Source organism: Ruditapes philippinarum, unplaced genomic scaffold (genome assembly GCF_026571515.1).
Source record: "Ruditapes philippinarum isolate M1 unplaced genomic scaffold, ASM2657151v2 ctg1989_1_1_1_1, whole genome shotgun sequence".
Classification (NCBI taxonomy): Eukaryota; Metazoa; Mollusca; class Bivalvia; order Venerida; family Veneridae; genus Ruditapes; species Ruditapes philippinarum.
The window spans coordinates 207976-225899 of NW_026861408.1; the positions used below are offsets into that span (position 1 = coordinate 207976).

Below are 17924 nucleotides of genomic sequence, written 5' to 3' on the forward strand. Positions count from 1 at the left end.
TTAAGGAGAAAAATACACCTCGTTCAGAATCACAACATGTCCAATTGTGTAGTATTGTCTAAAAAGAGAAGATGGCATATTGTGTTGTATTGTTAGAAAGAGAACATGGTATCCTGTTTTATATTGTCTAGAAAGAGAACATGTGTTGTATCGTCTGGAAAGAAAACTATATCTTGTGTTGTATTGTTACAATGAGAACAAATCTTGTGTTGAAATGAAAGAAAGAGAACATGTGTTGTAATGTCTAGAAAGAGAACATGATGTGTTCTAAAAAGAGAATATGATGTGTTGTATTGTCTAGAAAGAGAACATGATATATGTGTTGTATTGTTAGAAAGAGAACATGATATCTTGTGTTGAAATGCAAGAAAGAGAACATGTGTTGTATTGTCTAAAAAGAGAACATTATATGAGAACATGTGTTGTATTGTCTAGAGAGAAAACATGATATCTTGTGTTGTAATGTTAGAAGGAGAACATGTGTTGTATTGTCTTGTCAAGAAAGAGAACATAACATCTAGCCAGTGCTTATCTTTTATTGAAGTCTACATGAAAGGACATTCAAAAAGGCACTATAGTGTTACAAATATTGAACACAAAAATAACAGCACATGAAACAATATGTAATAAGGGGCTTTCTGAAAACCCTGTGACACACAGAGTGTTGGACAGCGCAATTTTTATTTTTCGTCAAATACTAGTAGTCTTAGACTACTTAAAAATTAAAGTATTTTAACAAAACTATTGTATCAAAAGTCAGTACATGTATTATGCAAATGAGTATCTTGTCATATAAATGACACCTGTCGTATACTGATACACACATTTCAACTTTTACCTCGCTAATTATCTAAAATTGGCTTGTAAATCTAGCAATTATTTTAGGAAATATTTAAAACATAACTACTGACTGAAGAGCAAAAACAGAACAGACCCTGATCAGACTGCACAAAGTGTCGGCTAATCTTGGTCTGCACTTGTCACTTGTGTACCATCAGTTGCAGTTGGCATGACAAAGATTAAACAACAACTGTTTGATCTACATTTGTATTCCTTTAGGGTTTTTTTCTTTCATAAATTCTGCACATCTTTGTCACAAAACTGAATTATTCTTGCATAAAAAGTTCATGAGTTACAATAAAGTTGTTCACTGAGTCCAAGGCCAGTACTGTGAATGCATTTTTTTCTATATAGCATATAACTGCATGTTAGCTGTTATGGGAATGCAAAGGTATTTCAAGATTATTTTGTAATGATTATTTTTATCATTTTCTTCATTTGTCGAAATATTTTTGGCTAACATTTTTATAAGCCCGAAAGAATTTCCGCATATATTGTTATTTGGTTGTCCGTCCGTCAGTCTGTTGTAATTTACGTAAGTAACCTACCACAAATGCATGTTGAGTCTTTAATCTAAAATTTTAAGATAATTTTTTATAGGAACAAAAATGGCAGTTAAAAAGTGTGAATCAGTATAGTAATTTATACATAAATTAAATACAATGTTGTTAGTCATACAGGTTGAATTCTATGTACTGTATGTGAAAGCATTATTAATTGATAGATAAAATTTTGTATCAACATTTCATATTGAAAATAAACTGTCAAAATACATTAAAATATTGAAACTTTAAAGAGCAAAAAGCTTATACTTGTCAACTTGAATTTCATTCTAAGACAATTTCAATCTATTTTTTCACTTCTTCAGAAAGCCTGTTTGTTGGGATGAATATTCAAGTTGACTTGTCAAAGCAAGAATAAATAACATAAATTGAGCAAAATCAAATGTTTGATAAAATGGCAAACATAGGGCTTGTAAAACATGAAATAAATTTTATAAGTAATCTGTCAGAAGGAATTCAATTAATTGTCCCTGCAGTGTTTATAAAAATATATGTATACAAAAATACATGTATATAAAAAAGGAATCCGTCATTATAAAATAAATTTACTTAATCATAAACAATTGCACTAACCAGCTTTCAGTGTCATGCTGATTACAAATCATGTGGTAGCTAAAAAAAACAAAAACTCATTCATTAATGAGACATAAGCAAGAGGCCTAAGAGATCTTTATGTCTCACCTTCAAAGGTAAAAGGTGGATATATAAAAGTTCTGAAGGGCAGGACTTCTTTTGACTTACAGCCATTTGATTTATAAAAATGTTTTTAGAGACCCGTGACATACAAAAAGAGATTATGCAATCACAAAAGGTCATATCCAAGGTATCTGTGCTCAGGTGAGCTAAAAATAAGAAACTGTTGATTGGGTAAAAAACAAGCAAAATGAGTTTTAAAAAATCCAGTTACTTCCAGTTTATAATTTGTATTAATACACCAGATACAGAGATTTTTTATTCTGATAAAATCCATATAATTACATGTATCAATAAGCACAATATTTGAACCTCTTCAACAAAAGATATTACTCATATTAAAATATTAATTAAACTTGAAATCTGGAATGAAATGAAATGTCATAATTGTTTTTATAATTTGCAACTGACTCGAAAATAAAATAAAAACACAAGATGCCATGTTAACATTGTAAGAATATTGATAGATAAACTTATTTAATTAATATTGTTCATCAATTTTTTATACACATAAACAACAAAATTACAAAACAATATATAAACTTTCATATCTGAGTTACTCAAAAATGCTTCACCACCTCTCAAAAAGCATCACCTCTCAATAAAAAGCATCACCTCTCAAAAAATCAACACCTCACAAATAAATAGTACACATACTGAATCCTTACAATAATGTGGAGAAAAGTGTATGTATAGGGAGATGGATAAACACAAGAATATGTGTAATGATATGGAAATGGTTTAATTTGGTTAATTTGTCAGTTATTTACATAGTCATGCTCTAAAAAATACATATGAAAATCATAAAGTACATGTACAATACAATACAATGTATATGAAAATTATCATTCATGAATCTCTTTCGTACCTGGATTAATATATTATTTGCACGACTAGATTAAAGTCGCTGTAAATATCTTATATTAATATTTGGTATAAAAATCTACAATCTACAGCCAATTCAGGTACGTTAATTTGCTTTCTTTCTGCCATTTTTTTCTTTCTTGACGACCACCATGTTTTTAACGGCATTGTATTTGATGACTGAGCAAATTATCAACACAAAGTTAACAAAGTACGTTGATACACAGACCACGCACAAGTCATTGAGAACGAACATTAGAATGTAGGCCAGGTACACACATCCGAGGCCGCCAGATATTGCTGTGATTAACTGAATTAAAACTAAACTGTATTCTGTCCTTGTAGCTGAAATATGAAAAAAATAAATTTTTATTATATACCTATAAATGAAATATTGAGAAGTATTGATGAAATAAAATGCGTATTTTTATTTTCCATATTTTCACTGTAAAAATTTATTTTTCACTACAGTGCAACATATTTTCCGTATTTTCACTGGTGTCTTGCCAGACTACTTTGACTTCTAAATTCAGCTATTACACAAAATTAAAAGGGAATTCTTACGACTCATAACAGAAAATTCAAGTTTTTTCTATTAATTCAGGATTTATTTACATCTTCTGGTATTAAAATTATCCTATTTCACTCCACCCCTGAAATATTTATTTTCAAACCACTCGATGAAAATAAATCCTGTATTTATTGAAGAGACTTGAATATCCTCCATATCTTACATTTATGCACCCAATTTGATATTATGAGTAAAATATTTTTAGTAATAGTTAAACTGAATTAAATATAATTTAATGTACCCATATCTATTTAAAGTATAAGAAAACAGAATATAAATTTAATGTAAGAGATTCAAACAGTTTAGAACAATTTTAGAATGTGATTTGTCTAAATCAAAATGAAAATATCTCTGGTAGAGTATCGTATTCCGCTCTTTATCATTATCGAAAAAATGCAGAGCTAACTGATTGCTTATACATGTATAATAATTCAGCACTTTACCTGCTGAACTTTTTTAATGACTTTTCCCAGCTATAAATTTTTATCAGTCCAACCTTTTAAAGGTTTCAATATCAAAATACAAAAGTTGAGCTGCCAAGGTCAGTATAGAACCTGGGGTCAAAGTGATAAAGAAATTCTCCAAGCTCAAACTCAGATATAAGGTATTTGATTGGTAAGAAACTGTAACAGAATGTTCACTGACCAATGAAAAACCTGAGAATTGAGACAGAACTCAGAAAAAGAGTTTCATACCCTTGAGGCCTGGTGTCAGACTGCATGTATGTGCATACTGGCCTGGCTTAATACTTATGGCAAAGGCTAATCATTTTCAGTAACAGCAAGATACTGGTTTTATGATCTTTTATACTGGCTTATTTTTGCATTGATGTCCCGTTCAGAGATTATTAACACGGTTGAGTGAATTTTTATGGCTAGATAACAAATTTTTAATAACATAATGAAGAAAGGGAAAAACATTAAAAACTCAAAACCTGTTGTTACCAAGTGATTATTAAGGTATTAGGACCCTAATGGGCACTATCAGGAACTAAAAAATTGACATCATAAGTCAGATGTATACCTTAAAGTACACCTGTATGCAAAATTTAAACAAAGTTTACCGTACGGAAATCAAGTTATGACCATTTTTCTGAACTCAAGCTAGGATGTTATGAGGGCCCTTTTTTTTAGAAAGTAGGAACCTTTAAATAATCTGCAATAACATTCTAATGAAAAATGTTTTCCCATTAATTTTTGGTAAGAAACAAATAGTACCATTCAGCTAACAATCCAAATAAGCAAAATTATGGTTTCTACTTAAAATTTATGAAATCTGTATAAAAATGTTACCCTACCCCACCCATTTTTACCACGTGTCTGACCATTTTTCTACTTAGGGAGCCTAATTTAAAAAATTCTTAAAATTTACCCAAATGAGTGCCTGTTTTCAAAGTTTCCCTAAATTTTTAAAAAAGTATATTGGTTGATCTTGTAAAATATGAAATACTTTTACCGTCTAGTTTTGATTATATTACACATTGAAAATATCAGGTACCATATTTATTACTAGATTTAGCATAATTTAGCCAATAAATACCTATATAAATTAAAAAATCAAAATTAAACATTTTTTTCTTTCCAAATGGGACATGAGAGATACATAAATAATGTTAAAAGAAAAAAAGAAAGAAAAAAAAGTTGACCCTTCTGGGGATTGAACCCATGGCCCTCATTTTCAATGTAGTTAACAGTAGTTCTAGCCTATTTGAATACTCTTCAAAGTGGAGGTAATGCATTAGGGTGCTAAAACCTTAAGCCTTTGCCTATAGTATAGAGCCAGATCAGCCTGCACTTCCATGCTCTCGGACTTACTACTTTTGAAAGCATATTTTTTTATATTCTAATTATAGTAATAATGATTACCCTCAATTTTCAAATGGACTGTTTCAAAATAAAAACTGGGTAAGTCTTTTACATAAATTCAGCAGGTTCAGGTTTAATAGATGTTATCTGAAACTTGGCAAATGTGGGCTTTTCCATGCTTATCCCCGGTACAAACAAACTCAGATTTACGGTTATACCAGTAGCTTTACAGTGCACTATCTGTCACAATAGATTAGTGAACCTGTTGCGCTTAATTTTGAAGCTGTAATGTAATGTAAAAGTTTGTTTGTACCCCAGAATTAGCTGTGAAAAAACCCAAAATATTCTTAAATTTCGCAGTAAGTCTATTACTCAAAGATGGCAAGGTTGATTGTAATATAATATATATACCTAGTGAAATCATGATGACGTAGAATATCACTCCATATACACTGTTGGGCTGGTTCAATGTGCTGTTCTTTCCTACAATATGCTCCAACAATCCAAACCCTGTGCCATACCTGAAAATTTCTATATTTTATATTTTATGTAGAAATTTTTCATTTTTTGAATTCATGTTATTCTCAAAATATCAGCCTGCACTGTAAAAGAAATTTTAATATAATTACTTGTATCAATATTTACATTTACTGTAGAAATTTTTGGTAACGCTTTCAAATTCATGAAATTTTTAAAGCATCAGCCATAACAATTATTTATATACATTCACACAAACACAAAAGAGGTTATATGGCGACTTTCCAGCTTTTACTTGTGACTGAAGACCTCAAGCAAGCTGGCAGGCTTCAAACCCACAGTAGTGAGGTGCAAGTGGTTTTAAGTCAAAAGCCTTTACCCTTAACCACTCGGCCACAGATGCAGAGTATATATAGTTATCATTAATTATATTTTTACCTACAGAATGAGTAGGCAAAAACAAAATACAAGTAGCATGCATGTTTATTTCAGATTCTATGAATCAATGTTCCTTGAATAAAATTAGCACACCTTTTTATCTTTTCATAGTACCGTTAGGTGCTTAAAAATCATAAAATTTCCCCTAAAATGACATCACAACCTCCCCCACCCCCAATGGTTTCACACACACATGTGCCACCCTTTTAAGCTTTAATGTGAGAGCATCACAAAATAAGGAAAATTTTACAACTATCATTTGGCTTCTATTTTATGCAAAAAAAATCACTGCCAGGGCATTATAGACTCACAACAACTACAATAATGCATCTGCCATGAAAGTTTTGATCGCACTTCTCATTTTTGTTCACAGTGTGTCAATATTAAAACAACAAAGGTCTGGTAGGAAGCCTATAAATGGCATAATCAATAACTTGCTCTTGTTATACTTTGAAATTAATAGAATGTCTCTGCAAAAGCATTTCTTGTCCTTTAAACTTACACTTCATCTTTTTTTCATAAAAAATATATTGATCATAAACAATGGTGTGCATTAAGGTTATACAATATTATATTTGCAGTACTAGCAATTTTATTGTAATGATCACTTGTATTCCCAGAACCATTTCACGAAAAATAACAATGACAAGTCAATACCATATTTTTATTTTTTCATAACCTTATTACTGTAAACAACAAAGTAAATGTATCTGGTAAGAAGTCTTTAAAGTTCCTATTTATTTCAACATATACAGACATTATTTTTGATGGATTGAAATAAAGGGGAGGGAAGAACAACATGTCAAACAAACCAGGTGGTTTGTAACTTCTATTTATTAACTACCGGTTTTGGTATTATTGATCCCTTCTTCAAGTTGTTAAAATACAGTCTGTTTTTCTGCCTTAAGTATCAGAATTTTTAATTTTTTTTTGATAAGTTTATTGACACACTCTCGAATCTGTTCACAGGCCAACCAGTATTGAGTGTAAAGTTCCTTGCTTAAGGAAACAACAGCTTATTGACTAAGAAATCAATGAAAAATATATCTCTAAGTCTAACCAGTTTGAGTTTATTTCTTAACCCATTACTTCATGAGCATTTTGTGAAAAATGGCTGTTTTCATTGAAAAGTCTCCCGTTACAAGTTCAAATTGCTATAATACTATAAAAACTGCTTCAACACTAATCAAACTTGGCACAAATGTTGACTGGACCATTGCCCTTGCAACAACATGCTCATGCTTAAATTTTCTGTTACCATGGCAACGAGGGGACATCTCAAAATTGCCAAAAATCACTATTTTGCGTTGACTTCGCCACCCTTCAAACCCCCCAAACAGAAGGGGGCACATCCCCCTTCTGGCAACCCCCTGATGTATCTTTTGGTTGGGGGGCCGCGCCGAAAAAGAGGTCACTTTTTTAAACAACATTTCTCAAACAAACACAAGTGTTTGGGGCCTAAATAAGGCATTTTTTCATCATTTGAGACAACAAAAAGGGGGGGGTGAAAAAGGCGTGTATATGAAGTAATGGGTTAAGTTTTGTAGGGGCTGTCATTTAAAAAATCTTGAGATGCGTTCTAAAAATAAATTTATAGTGCATTGGTTGGAGAGATAACTTCGCCATTAAATCACATATTTTTTGCAATATCTTAACTATCTAAGTGTATATTTAAAATATTGACCAACAGATTGACCAGATTTTTTTGGATTATTTTATAGCCGTTATTGCCCCACCTATTGACCTAATCAAAGTTGGGTTCAAAGACTTTATGGTATAATTCAAAAATTAATTATGAAAGTCAAAACTGGTACTCTTTAAGGTTCTGAATGAGATATACAAAATAAGTTTAGGTAATTTGACACTTATTAAAAACTTAAAAACCAAAGTTTAAAGATGCTTGCCTTCAGGTATTAAAGCCAAATCAAACTTGGGAAGTGTACTAAGATATTAACTTATTGAGATTCAAATAATAACTTTCATGTTATGTGTAATTAATGATTGAATCGATACTGTTGTATATATCACTAAATTTCTACTGCATGACTTATTTGGTAGGGGCTTTTTTAACATAATTTCATTTTCACCTGTTTTTAGTAATTAACGTGGATTAAGCGTTGTTTGCAATGTGTTAATATTAATCATGTCATAATATTTTACTTTGAAAAACATTTTTAAAATTTTCATGGAAATTAGCATGAATCTGGAGTTGCTTTAAATCACCACAGCCTGCAGGGGAGATCATGTGCTTGTTTGTTGAAATGTCTGACAGGGTTATCTATGTGTCTGAGTTACCTCTCAAATCAGACAGCTAAGACAGTTTTAGTCAAATCAAAATATTCATACAAATAAAATTGTACTAAATGTTTTCAAATACATAATGATACATATACAACTACAATGGTTCTGTATCATCTATAGTATAAATTTTGTTCTTTTGATATTAAATAACAATTGACTATCCTGCCACAAGTAGCACCTTTATTTATGGTCTTCTTGGCATATTCATCTTAACAGAAGAAAATATATATACATGTATTCTCATATATTATAATTAACTTATAAATGATGACTGTATGTAGCAGGTCTAAACGGGTAAAAAATGTCAAATTCTATACAATTTGATTTACTCTTAAATTCTTACAAAATGACATTAACACTTACCGTGAAGAAAACACCTTTGAACAGCTCATGTGTTCTGAAATGTCACACAACGCACGAAAACTTGGGTCACTGTGAATATTTGTCTCTACATGATACGCGTATATTGATAATAAAATCCCCAAAACACAAGCTATAACTGTACTGACTATTACAGAACGTGGTGTTTTCAAAGTTGACTTCATCTTATTTCACTGTCACGCAAACAGTTGTTTGAAATCTCAGAATAAGTAGGCCAGTGTTGACACGTCTCTCAAACATTCATGGGAGCTGCCATATTGAATTTTTTTAAGCCGCTTCTAACATTTATTTTCTTTAAGAATAAATGATAAAAGGAAAATACGAAATATACAAACATAATAAACACATTTTTCAAATTACATTTAACATATTGAAAGGCACTCTTATTATTTATTTCAAGTAAAGTTATTTTACTTTTATTATTTTTGATGTCGTAAGCTACATCATAATTAACATGGTGGACAATGAACATCATGAATGAGCAAATGCGAAGACCAGAACAGATTTCCCCGAAGTCAAGCCCACGTGGCTCAGTATCGCCTGCTTATCAAAGACCAGATTCATCTGGTACTTTAAAGACTACAATAAGTTTGGGAAAAGTGCCATCAGTTCTTCATTCAGGACCTTTTTACCTCATGAAAGAAATGCCAATTTCAGGTAGTTTAATCATTAAACAGAAACCTGTTGAAAATTAAAATTTTGTCACTTCCGTTAAACGTCCAAATGTCAATACTTTCAGTCATTATATTTTTTTAAGAATTCCTATAATTTTTTCGTATAAAAAACTTCCATTTATTGTTTTATTAATATCATTTTTTGTATCAATGTTTGTCAGTAAATAAGGGAAGTAGATCTAGTCCATTTATCTCCTTAACCAAGGAGCAGGAGCACAGGTACTTAAAACAAACTATTTTTAATGTTCTATATAGGCTATATACTATAATATGACTAATTTGCAGGGAAAAACAAGTGTATTGAAGGTACATTATAATAATTATGTATACGTTGGTCAGATGATTTTTTATCCGAAACATGAGCTAAATATAAGATGGAGAAGAAACTGTGACATCACACAGTTACAGTCAGTATCGGTGGAATTTTGTTCCTGCAAGATATCATATGTCGCGAGATTTGATGCATTCTTGGTAAAAGTAGCCAAAATACCGCCATATATATTGAATTCCCGGAGGTACATCAACAAAAAAGACTAACAATTTTTACTTATATAAGCTAGAAGCAATAGTAATTTATTCTAAAACATTTAAAACATACTTTTCCACAAAAATATTTATCTAATGAAAATTCATGTTGGCAATGTAAACAATAATTCACGGATATCGCCGAAGTTAAACGATAGCGGGAAAATCGGAGACTAGCGGGTAAGCCTGATTATCACCAAAGCGCGCAAAAGATTGTGGGTCTGAATCGGACTGTCGTCTATTTTCGGAGCTTCCTATCCATTGTTTATATATCTGTGATCGGAAACGTATTTGGATTTAGCAAATGCAGGTCATAAAAATCAGCGCAAATTTCGTTAAATGTAACAAGGCATTGTGAACAGAAAATAGACTGATGAGTTCGATTTAATGTTTTCAAAGTGAAAATAAATTTTTCTGTATATGGTGTGCTTTGTAACTATGTCATTTTCATATTAAAGCAGTTTAACTAGAAAATAATTAATTGTAATTAATTTATTACAATGTGAAAATTCTTGTAATTATAATGTAATTTGGGATGTTTCCATTTTAATTATAATTAATTAATTACTTTTAAAAATAATGGTACCCATCCCTGCCGCGGACAATTGTGATATGTAGAAAGACTTTAGATGATATTTCCTGAACGATAGATATATGAACTATGTGAAAAACATTGGTTTTGATGATACATTGTGTGGAATCAAAATTGTTAACAGCAAATATTATGGACATGCATGGCAGCCCTTGTCTATCTTTAGTCTTATTATAGTATACATGTATAGCCTATATAAAACATTAAAAATAGTTGGTTTCAAGTACCTGTGAGCAGGGGTGTAATAAAGTCATCTAATAAAAACGATAATCTAAAATTAGGCAAAGCCTATGAACGGGGAAGCCGGTTAAAATGATAATTAATTTTTATTTTACATTTTCTGCTTTAAAAGTGCCATTCTGTATTTTATGCACTGCTTCCGTTAATTCTGGTTTCCTGTTCTATTAAATGTATGGTTCCCATCCAAGATGGCTGCCCATCTGTTTTCAATCAGAATTCCTCGGCTTTTATCATTACCTTGCAAGTCGGAAAGTTGCGATTAGTCGATTATCGAAATACTGTGTTATGGCACCCAACAAGAAATAACACTGAAAATTGTGCCGATGGGTATAAAATTCTACATATTTTTTCCTTTTTTTTCTTTTTAAATAAACACACATGTAGTCTATAGCCAGGCAGGCCAAAGCCCGGCTTTGACTTCCCCGTATTACACTAGTGCAATAAAGAAATAATATGGTCGGATCTCAGCGCTGTCTTTATCAGTAAAATTTTAGTGTCATATCTAGTTGGGTGCTGCCATTTTGAATGTAACTCAATGATGATAGGAGGGGTATTCTGATAACAATTATTACAACTTTTCGGATGAATAATAATCTTCCAGGTGTTCTGAGTGAAAACGGTCCATGAAATAAGGATGAAACCTTTAAAATGGAAATTGCATGTAAAATAAAAAATGAACGATTATTTTAACCGACTTTCCTGTACATAGGCTTTGCCTAATTTCTTATTACTTTGGTGTCAAAAGATGTGTTGAAGTATATACTGTGATGTAGCTTAGATCCAAAAGTTTTCCTTGATGTTATAAATTTTAAAATCGGACATTAAATCACAACAAACTAGTGGTTTAAAACGGCTTAATTTGTATTGTTTTAGCATAAGAGATATCGATTTTACTTGAAGATAAGGGAAACAACTTCTACTTTTTCTCTGGATTTACCTTGGTTATTTACTTAGTTCATATCGAAGGTGTATTGACCACTCACGCTTATGGCATGATTAATTTTTTTTGCAAGGATGTTCTGAAAGGATTTAAGACCTTTAATTGTAACCTATAGGAAAATTAATTATAAAATCAGACATTTTTATAAATGTGAAATCACATCAAGACTTTGTTATAATAACTTAAAAAAAAAAAAACAGAAAAAAGTGAGGGGCATTTTCTGCCCTGATAAAAATACTTGAGATAATTGTGTTGTGTGGGCTGTTAAAGAAAAGGGGAGGGAATTGTCTGCCGTGTAGAAATAACAGAATGGGTACTGGGTACTGTCTGGGAATTGGTCTTATTTCAAGATCTGATTTTGTCAGTTAGTAACAAATGTTACTTATTACAATGTAACTTACTAACTGCCATGATAACAAATTTACAATTGCATAAAATTAATTTAATTAAAGTACCAAGGTATAAGAATCCAAATGATGTTTTTTTTTTTCAATTTTGTAATTAGATCATACATTATGGTGATACGCTAAAGTTTGTGTTGCTTCTCTGATTGCATTCTTTTGTTTTGCAGAAAAGACAGAGATCACAGGCTGTACTAATCTTGTAGAGTTTAATGGCCTAGAGCACACTTATAACAAATTCTGTAATAAAAAGGGGAAAGAAGAACTGAGTGCCTTCCTGCCACACTTGCCTGGGTATATAGATGCTCCCGGTATACAAGATAACAGGTAACATTTTATTCTACACTCCCTTTGAAGTTCTTAGGTCTGTAACCTTCTGAATAATATTATAAGAGGGTAATGTTTACTTCTTTCGATTCTAAGTATGTAATTTCTAGAACTTGCTAAATTTTATAGGCCCATTATCCCTAAAAAAAATGCTATCATATTTATTTCTCAAAAACTTTTTATTTTTGGTATCTTGTTAAAGTTCAAAAAATACTCACTTGTCACATAGATGAACTGCTTTTGCTTTATTCGCACTGTAAGCAAGTGGTATAATTATAGTGAATTAGTATTTTGTACGGAAGTCTAATAGTAATACTATGTTGTTTACATTTTGTTACCTTTATGACACATAACTTCACATTCAGCGCTACTTTTTTCAGTTATAAAACATGTTACATGCTCTAAAATAAAATTCATTATAAACACATGTTTAACATTTTTATATATATAATATTACTGGATTTTTAAGGGATAATGTGCCTTTAAACTTTATAATACATGTATAATGTATGTATTAAGCAATGTTAACTATCCAATTAGAAAAAAATCCGACCTGCGTATGTTAATGAATGAAAAAAATACTATAAATTTGAATTGCTTATTTTGGCAGGAAGTTTATTTCTGCAATAACAAGGAAAAAAAACATACAAAAACACACACACACCAAGTTCACACTTTTAAAACCAACTTAATTATTCATGCATATCAAAAAAGGAAGATGCATTTGGGAGTGGGTGAAAGTGTTGGCAGGTTATATTTCTGCCACACTTTTTCATAGCCCCTTCATTAAAATGTGCAGATCAAAGATGCAGCATTAAAAAGCTTTTCGACTGTAATGTCCATGAAGTAAAGGTATTATTGACATCAGTAATGTAACTTTTGTTATTACTTTTCTTTTCAGCTCACTTCATTCTTTGATTGAGAAACCCCCAATTGTTGGAAAGGAAATTTTACCGCTTACAAATTCCGCATTGACCAGTTTTAGACTTCATCCTGGGCCAGTAAGTTGATAAATCTACAGTTCTAATATGGTTCAAGTTATTTCCTAAGTCAGTAATAACCAAGCTCTTCTTAAGTATGTAAATAAACAAAACATGTAAGGCCTTAACTTTGTGACCTTGTGGTTAAGCTGTCAAGTACAAAAATAAACAATACACAAGGATGTGGTGGCTTAGTGGTTAAGATGGTTGCCTCTTAACCCAGGGATTGTGGGATCGAGCTTTACTTTGGTCACAACCATGTTTCCTCATTTAACACTAGTACTGATTAATATCAGGAAGCAGACTTTAAAATTGTTCAAATATGCTGCAAGCTTTCATTATAAGCAGCCTCAATAAATAAATGATAAATTTTCATTTTTCAGATATTACAAAATGTTCTTTGGGTTTAAGTTACTTTTAATTTTATTACAAAAAATGCTTTCAATAAGGTTAATCAGATATAAAACTTAACATGCTTTACAAAAATTTTGTTTCAGTTACCGGAGCAGTACAGATTTATGAGTCAAATGCCGACAAAAAAGAAACATAAACATAAAAGAAAACGTGAATCTGGAACCAATGGAGCCTTACAAGAAACAACAGGTAAAAACTTGTAAATACCTGTAGCACTAATGTCACTATTGTCATTTTGGATTGGTTTGGGATTGAGGGGGTGGGGTTAGCTTTTTTTTAAGCTTGATAAGTCAAAGAAAATATAGATCAGTTGTACTCACCCAGGGGTCGGTGTCACACTTTTGTAAAGTTTTTGCGTGCAAGTTGGTATCATCAAAACTACTGAAGGGAATGGCTTGAAACTTCATTCCCCTATTTAAGAGCCTAATAGTTCACTATCCAATGCTTTGCTTGCATTTTAATTGTAAGTTACATGAGTTTTCTGGTTATCTGGAAAAGAAATATTACAACAGTGACAAGTAACATTGTCAATTTTGGAGTAACAGACTTTTGAATGTTAATGAATTTGAGCAAAGAAGCAGATTTTTAGACTTCAGACAACTTAACTTTGTACCTTTGAGTTATGATAGGTTTTGGTAGGAATGAATAATTTCTAAATGAACAAACAATATATAGATTGTAACAAGTTTTGTTTGTTTTTCATACAGAAAATGCATCAGATGCTCACGATAAACCAGCAAAACATAAAAAGACAGGTAAAACTGAAGAAAGTAGTGCTAAAGAACCATCAGGAAAGAAAGAAAGTGGTAGAAAGAGAAAGAAAAACAAGAAGAAGAAAGGCAAGGACAAAGATGAAGGTAACCTTACCATGCTAAAATATCTTAAATGGACTTGTCCATCTTTCAATCTGGATGAAACCATTCATCATATTTTGGTAAAATTTTAAAATGAGTCCTGAGCACAGACCATGATGAGATAGTATTGATGTGCTAGCTAATCTTGGTCTGCTATGTGCACATGGGTAGAAAAAATTGCTATTAGCAGATGTATAGTTCAGTAACCAAATAATCTCATTGGTATGAGCAGTATACATACAGATATTGTATTCACAATTAAAGTCATTGGCTTGGTAAGGGGCATGATATATTTTGATGCTTTGGTTGAATGCAGTATAATTACTACTTTAATGTCATTTTTCTGCTTTCATTATCTGCTATTCCACCCCTTAACACTAAACTCTCATCAGATACAAAGCTTAAACATTTCATTAAATTGGTTTATTGTATATACATGTACAAATAAATTTGATGCTGATATTTCACTCTTAACAGTTTTAAATGGGATTTAATTGTTTCACATCAAGTCTTTGATGAAATAATCATTGTTTATTTAGTTGTAATCCTTGTAAATACTTTTTGATTTGCTGTTAAGCCAAGCTGGCACTGTAATGGTCATAATATCATTAGGTCATATGGTCTTTTCAACTTTTCTGGTTGAGGAAGACTTGAGGTATCTATCAGTCATTATTTCAGACATAATGTCATCGATGTAGAATTATAAAACTTATGTAAGTTACCTGGATAGCTTTGACACATTAAATGATCTCAGTCCCTGGTGGGGTTTGAACCATTCAGTCCCTGGTGGGATTTGGACCAAAAATAATCAGGGTGAAGGCTGTGAAGTGATTGAAATCCAGGGACCTTAACCACCCTGCCCCTTCTGTTTTTACTACATGTATAATAAAAAAAAATGTTTAATGGTAAGTAATGAATATATTGTTTCTTTCCTATTTTTTATCTAGATCCGATGTCATGAAGTTGTTGAGACTGAGATTATAAGAATGTAAAGATCTCTATGGAGGAAGTATGCCATTGCTGTGAAGACATGTCTATCTTGTTTATATCTGATTTATACAGACAAGACAACTTCAGCCAGGCAATTAACTAATGTCATTCGTGCTAATACCTTACATGAGCAGACACGAAAATATGGTTTTGCAAAGTCTATGGGACTACAGCTTGTTTTTTTCAAGGATGGACATATTATGTTATCTTTGGGATTGCTAAGGGGCCAAGGGCAAAATGTACAAGATATATAGTGTATTAGAAGTAATTAAATTATTATATTATGAATTTTGTCATTCCAAAAGCTCCGTAAAAAATTTTTTCATGAAGAATAAACTTATTGTACTTTGTAACACCTTCATTTACAGACTGACGTCATAAATATTTGGTCTGTTGGTGCCTTTTATGGGGTGATACCCTTTGATGGGGTTTGAGGTTCAAGGTTCCCGCTGTCAGTTGTCAATGGCAACAACATATTAGACATGTCTCTTTATACAATTACTGGCTCCTGGCATCAACTGCGGAGCAAACTTTCTTCTTTTGGCGTGTTTACTGGCACAAATTTAGATCCATCTAGAAGGAACCTGGAGATTTATTTTTTGAAGGTCACCTTGTTATATATATAAATGTACCATTAAACCCTTACAGGGCCTTTCAAGCTATTTTGGGCTTAAATTAGGGGAAACTTTGGCATTGGAAATTTTAGAAATATTAAAAAGTTGAAAAACTACATTGTTAATACGATTACTTAAGTTTTAAAAATGTCATAATCTATTTCTCCTTTTAAGAAACTAGTCAGAGCAGGCAAGTTTCTCTCAGAAATTTTAACACTTAAATCATTTTGGCAGCTTTTTGGAGACAAGATTTTGATTTTGTTGATTTTTTTTAGAAATTTTGGGACTAATAATTATTGTTGTTGTAAATGGGTTAATGCTCAACAGAGATTTGCTGCAGGGATTGGACTGAATTTGTTTTCTTTTAAAATGGGGAGGAAAAGATTATTTAGATTTGGCAAAGGGGTTTGTATCATCCCGTGGAAATAGGACAAATTTATTTTTAGATTATTTGTCTCCCGGAAATGTCACCTTTGACCAGGATCAAACTAGCAACCCCGGGATTATAAACTCGATGCGCTCCCTATTGAGCTAAGAGTTTGGATAATGGAATGACTGTATAGGCCTTTTATATATGATGTAACATGAATTAGAGCATGTAACATTTGTACAATAACTCAATATACATGTATATTATTAGTTCTAAAGATTTTTGGCATGTTATATGGCCTTATATAAATGAACTTTTGGAAATATAACCCAAGCCACTAACAACCATTTATATACTGTCATATAACCTATCTGAAATGTTTATAATAAATTTATAATTCAGCAAGCATCATTTTTTAGAAATAAAAACTTAAAAGTAAGGTTTCTTCATAAATCAACAGCAGCCCTGTATATAAAACTTTAAAAACGTCATGATTATCCAATAAAAAGCGACCTTACAAATGTGCAGTATAATTAATTCTAATGTACTGTGACATGTAAGAGCAACCCTAATAGATAAAAACAAGTTTTTGTTTTCGTAATATTTTATTTGTAACTGTCGTAAAACATGCTAAAATTTATAAAAATTCTACATTTCATTACATATGCATAATAACAAAAGGTCTAAGACCATGTAGAATCACATTTATGACTGTAGGATAACAGTAAGACCATCAATTTTTTTTTCAATGAAAACACTAAATATATTAAAGCAGCACACCTCCAGATATGCACTAAATTTTAGAAAAATTTAAAGTGGCATGCCTACAGTTTCATGCTAATTTTTATGAAAATTAAGGAATTGTGTGAAATATTCAAACATAATGTCAAACGAACAAACAAAGTCATCAAAGTTAGCTTAAGGCACTTACAATTCACATAAATAAACCTAAAATTATGGCAAAATATGCAGGAAAATAGCCTGAAATCTTGAAATAAATGGGTATAAATGTGGTATGTAAGAAGTGAATCAGCTAAAAATTGAATGCAATATGTTTAATGCAAATTTCT

At 31.3% G+C, this 17924-nt stretch overlaps 2 protein-coding genes across 2 annotated transcripts; one reads left to right on the top strand and one right to left on the bottom strand.

The window, feature by feature from the left end:
• Positions 1 to 522: 522 nt before the first annotated feature.
• On the bottom strand, positions 523 to 9218 carry LOC132715536 (vitamin K epoxide reductase complex subunit 1-like protein 1). The gene is made up of 3 exons (XM_060698549.1): positions 8916 to 9218; positions 5748 to 5857; positions 523 to 3305 (listed from the first exon to the last, which is right to left on the bottom strand). Exons 1-3 carry the CDS (start codon positions 9095 to 9097, stop codon positions 3067 to 3069), a joined length of 531 nt encoding a protein of 176 aa, XP_060554532.1. The 5' UTR covers positions 9098 to 9218; the 3' UTR covers positions 523 to 3066.
• A 139-nt stretch (positions 9219 to 9357) lies between these two features.
• Positions 9358 to 17853, top strand: LOC132715535 (mediator of RNA polymerase II transcription subunit 19-like). Its single transcript, XM_060698548.1, has 6 exons — positions 9358 to 9590; positions 12476 to 12632; positions 13534 to 13633; positions 14110 to 14215; positions 14734 to 14883; positions 15828 to 17853. Exons 1-6 carry the CDS (start codon positions 9398 to 9400, stop codon positions 15839 to 15841), a joined length of 720 nt encoding a protein of 239 aa, XP_060554531.1. The 5' UTR covers positions 9358 to 9397; the 3' UTR covers positions 15842 to 17853.
• The last annotated feature ends 71 nt before the right edge of the window (positions 17854 to 17924 follow it).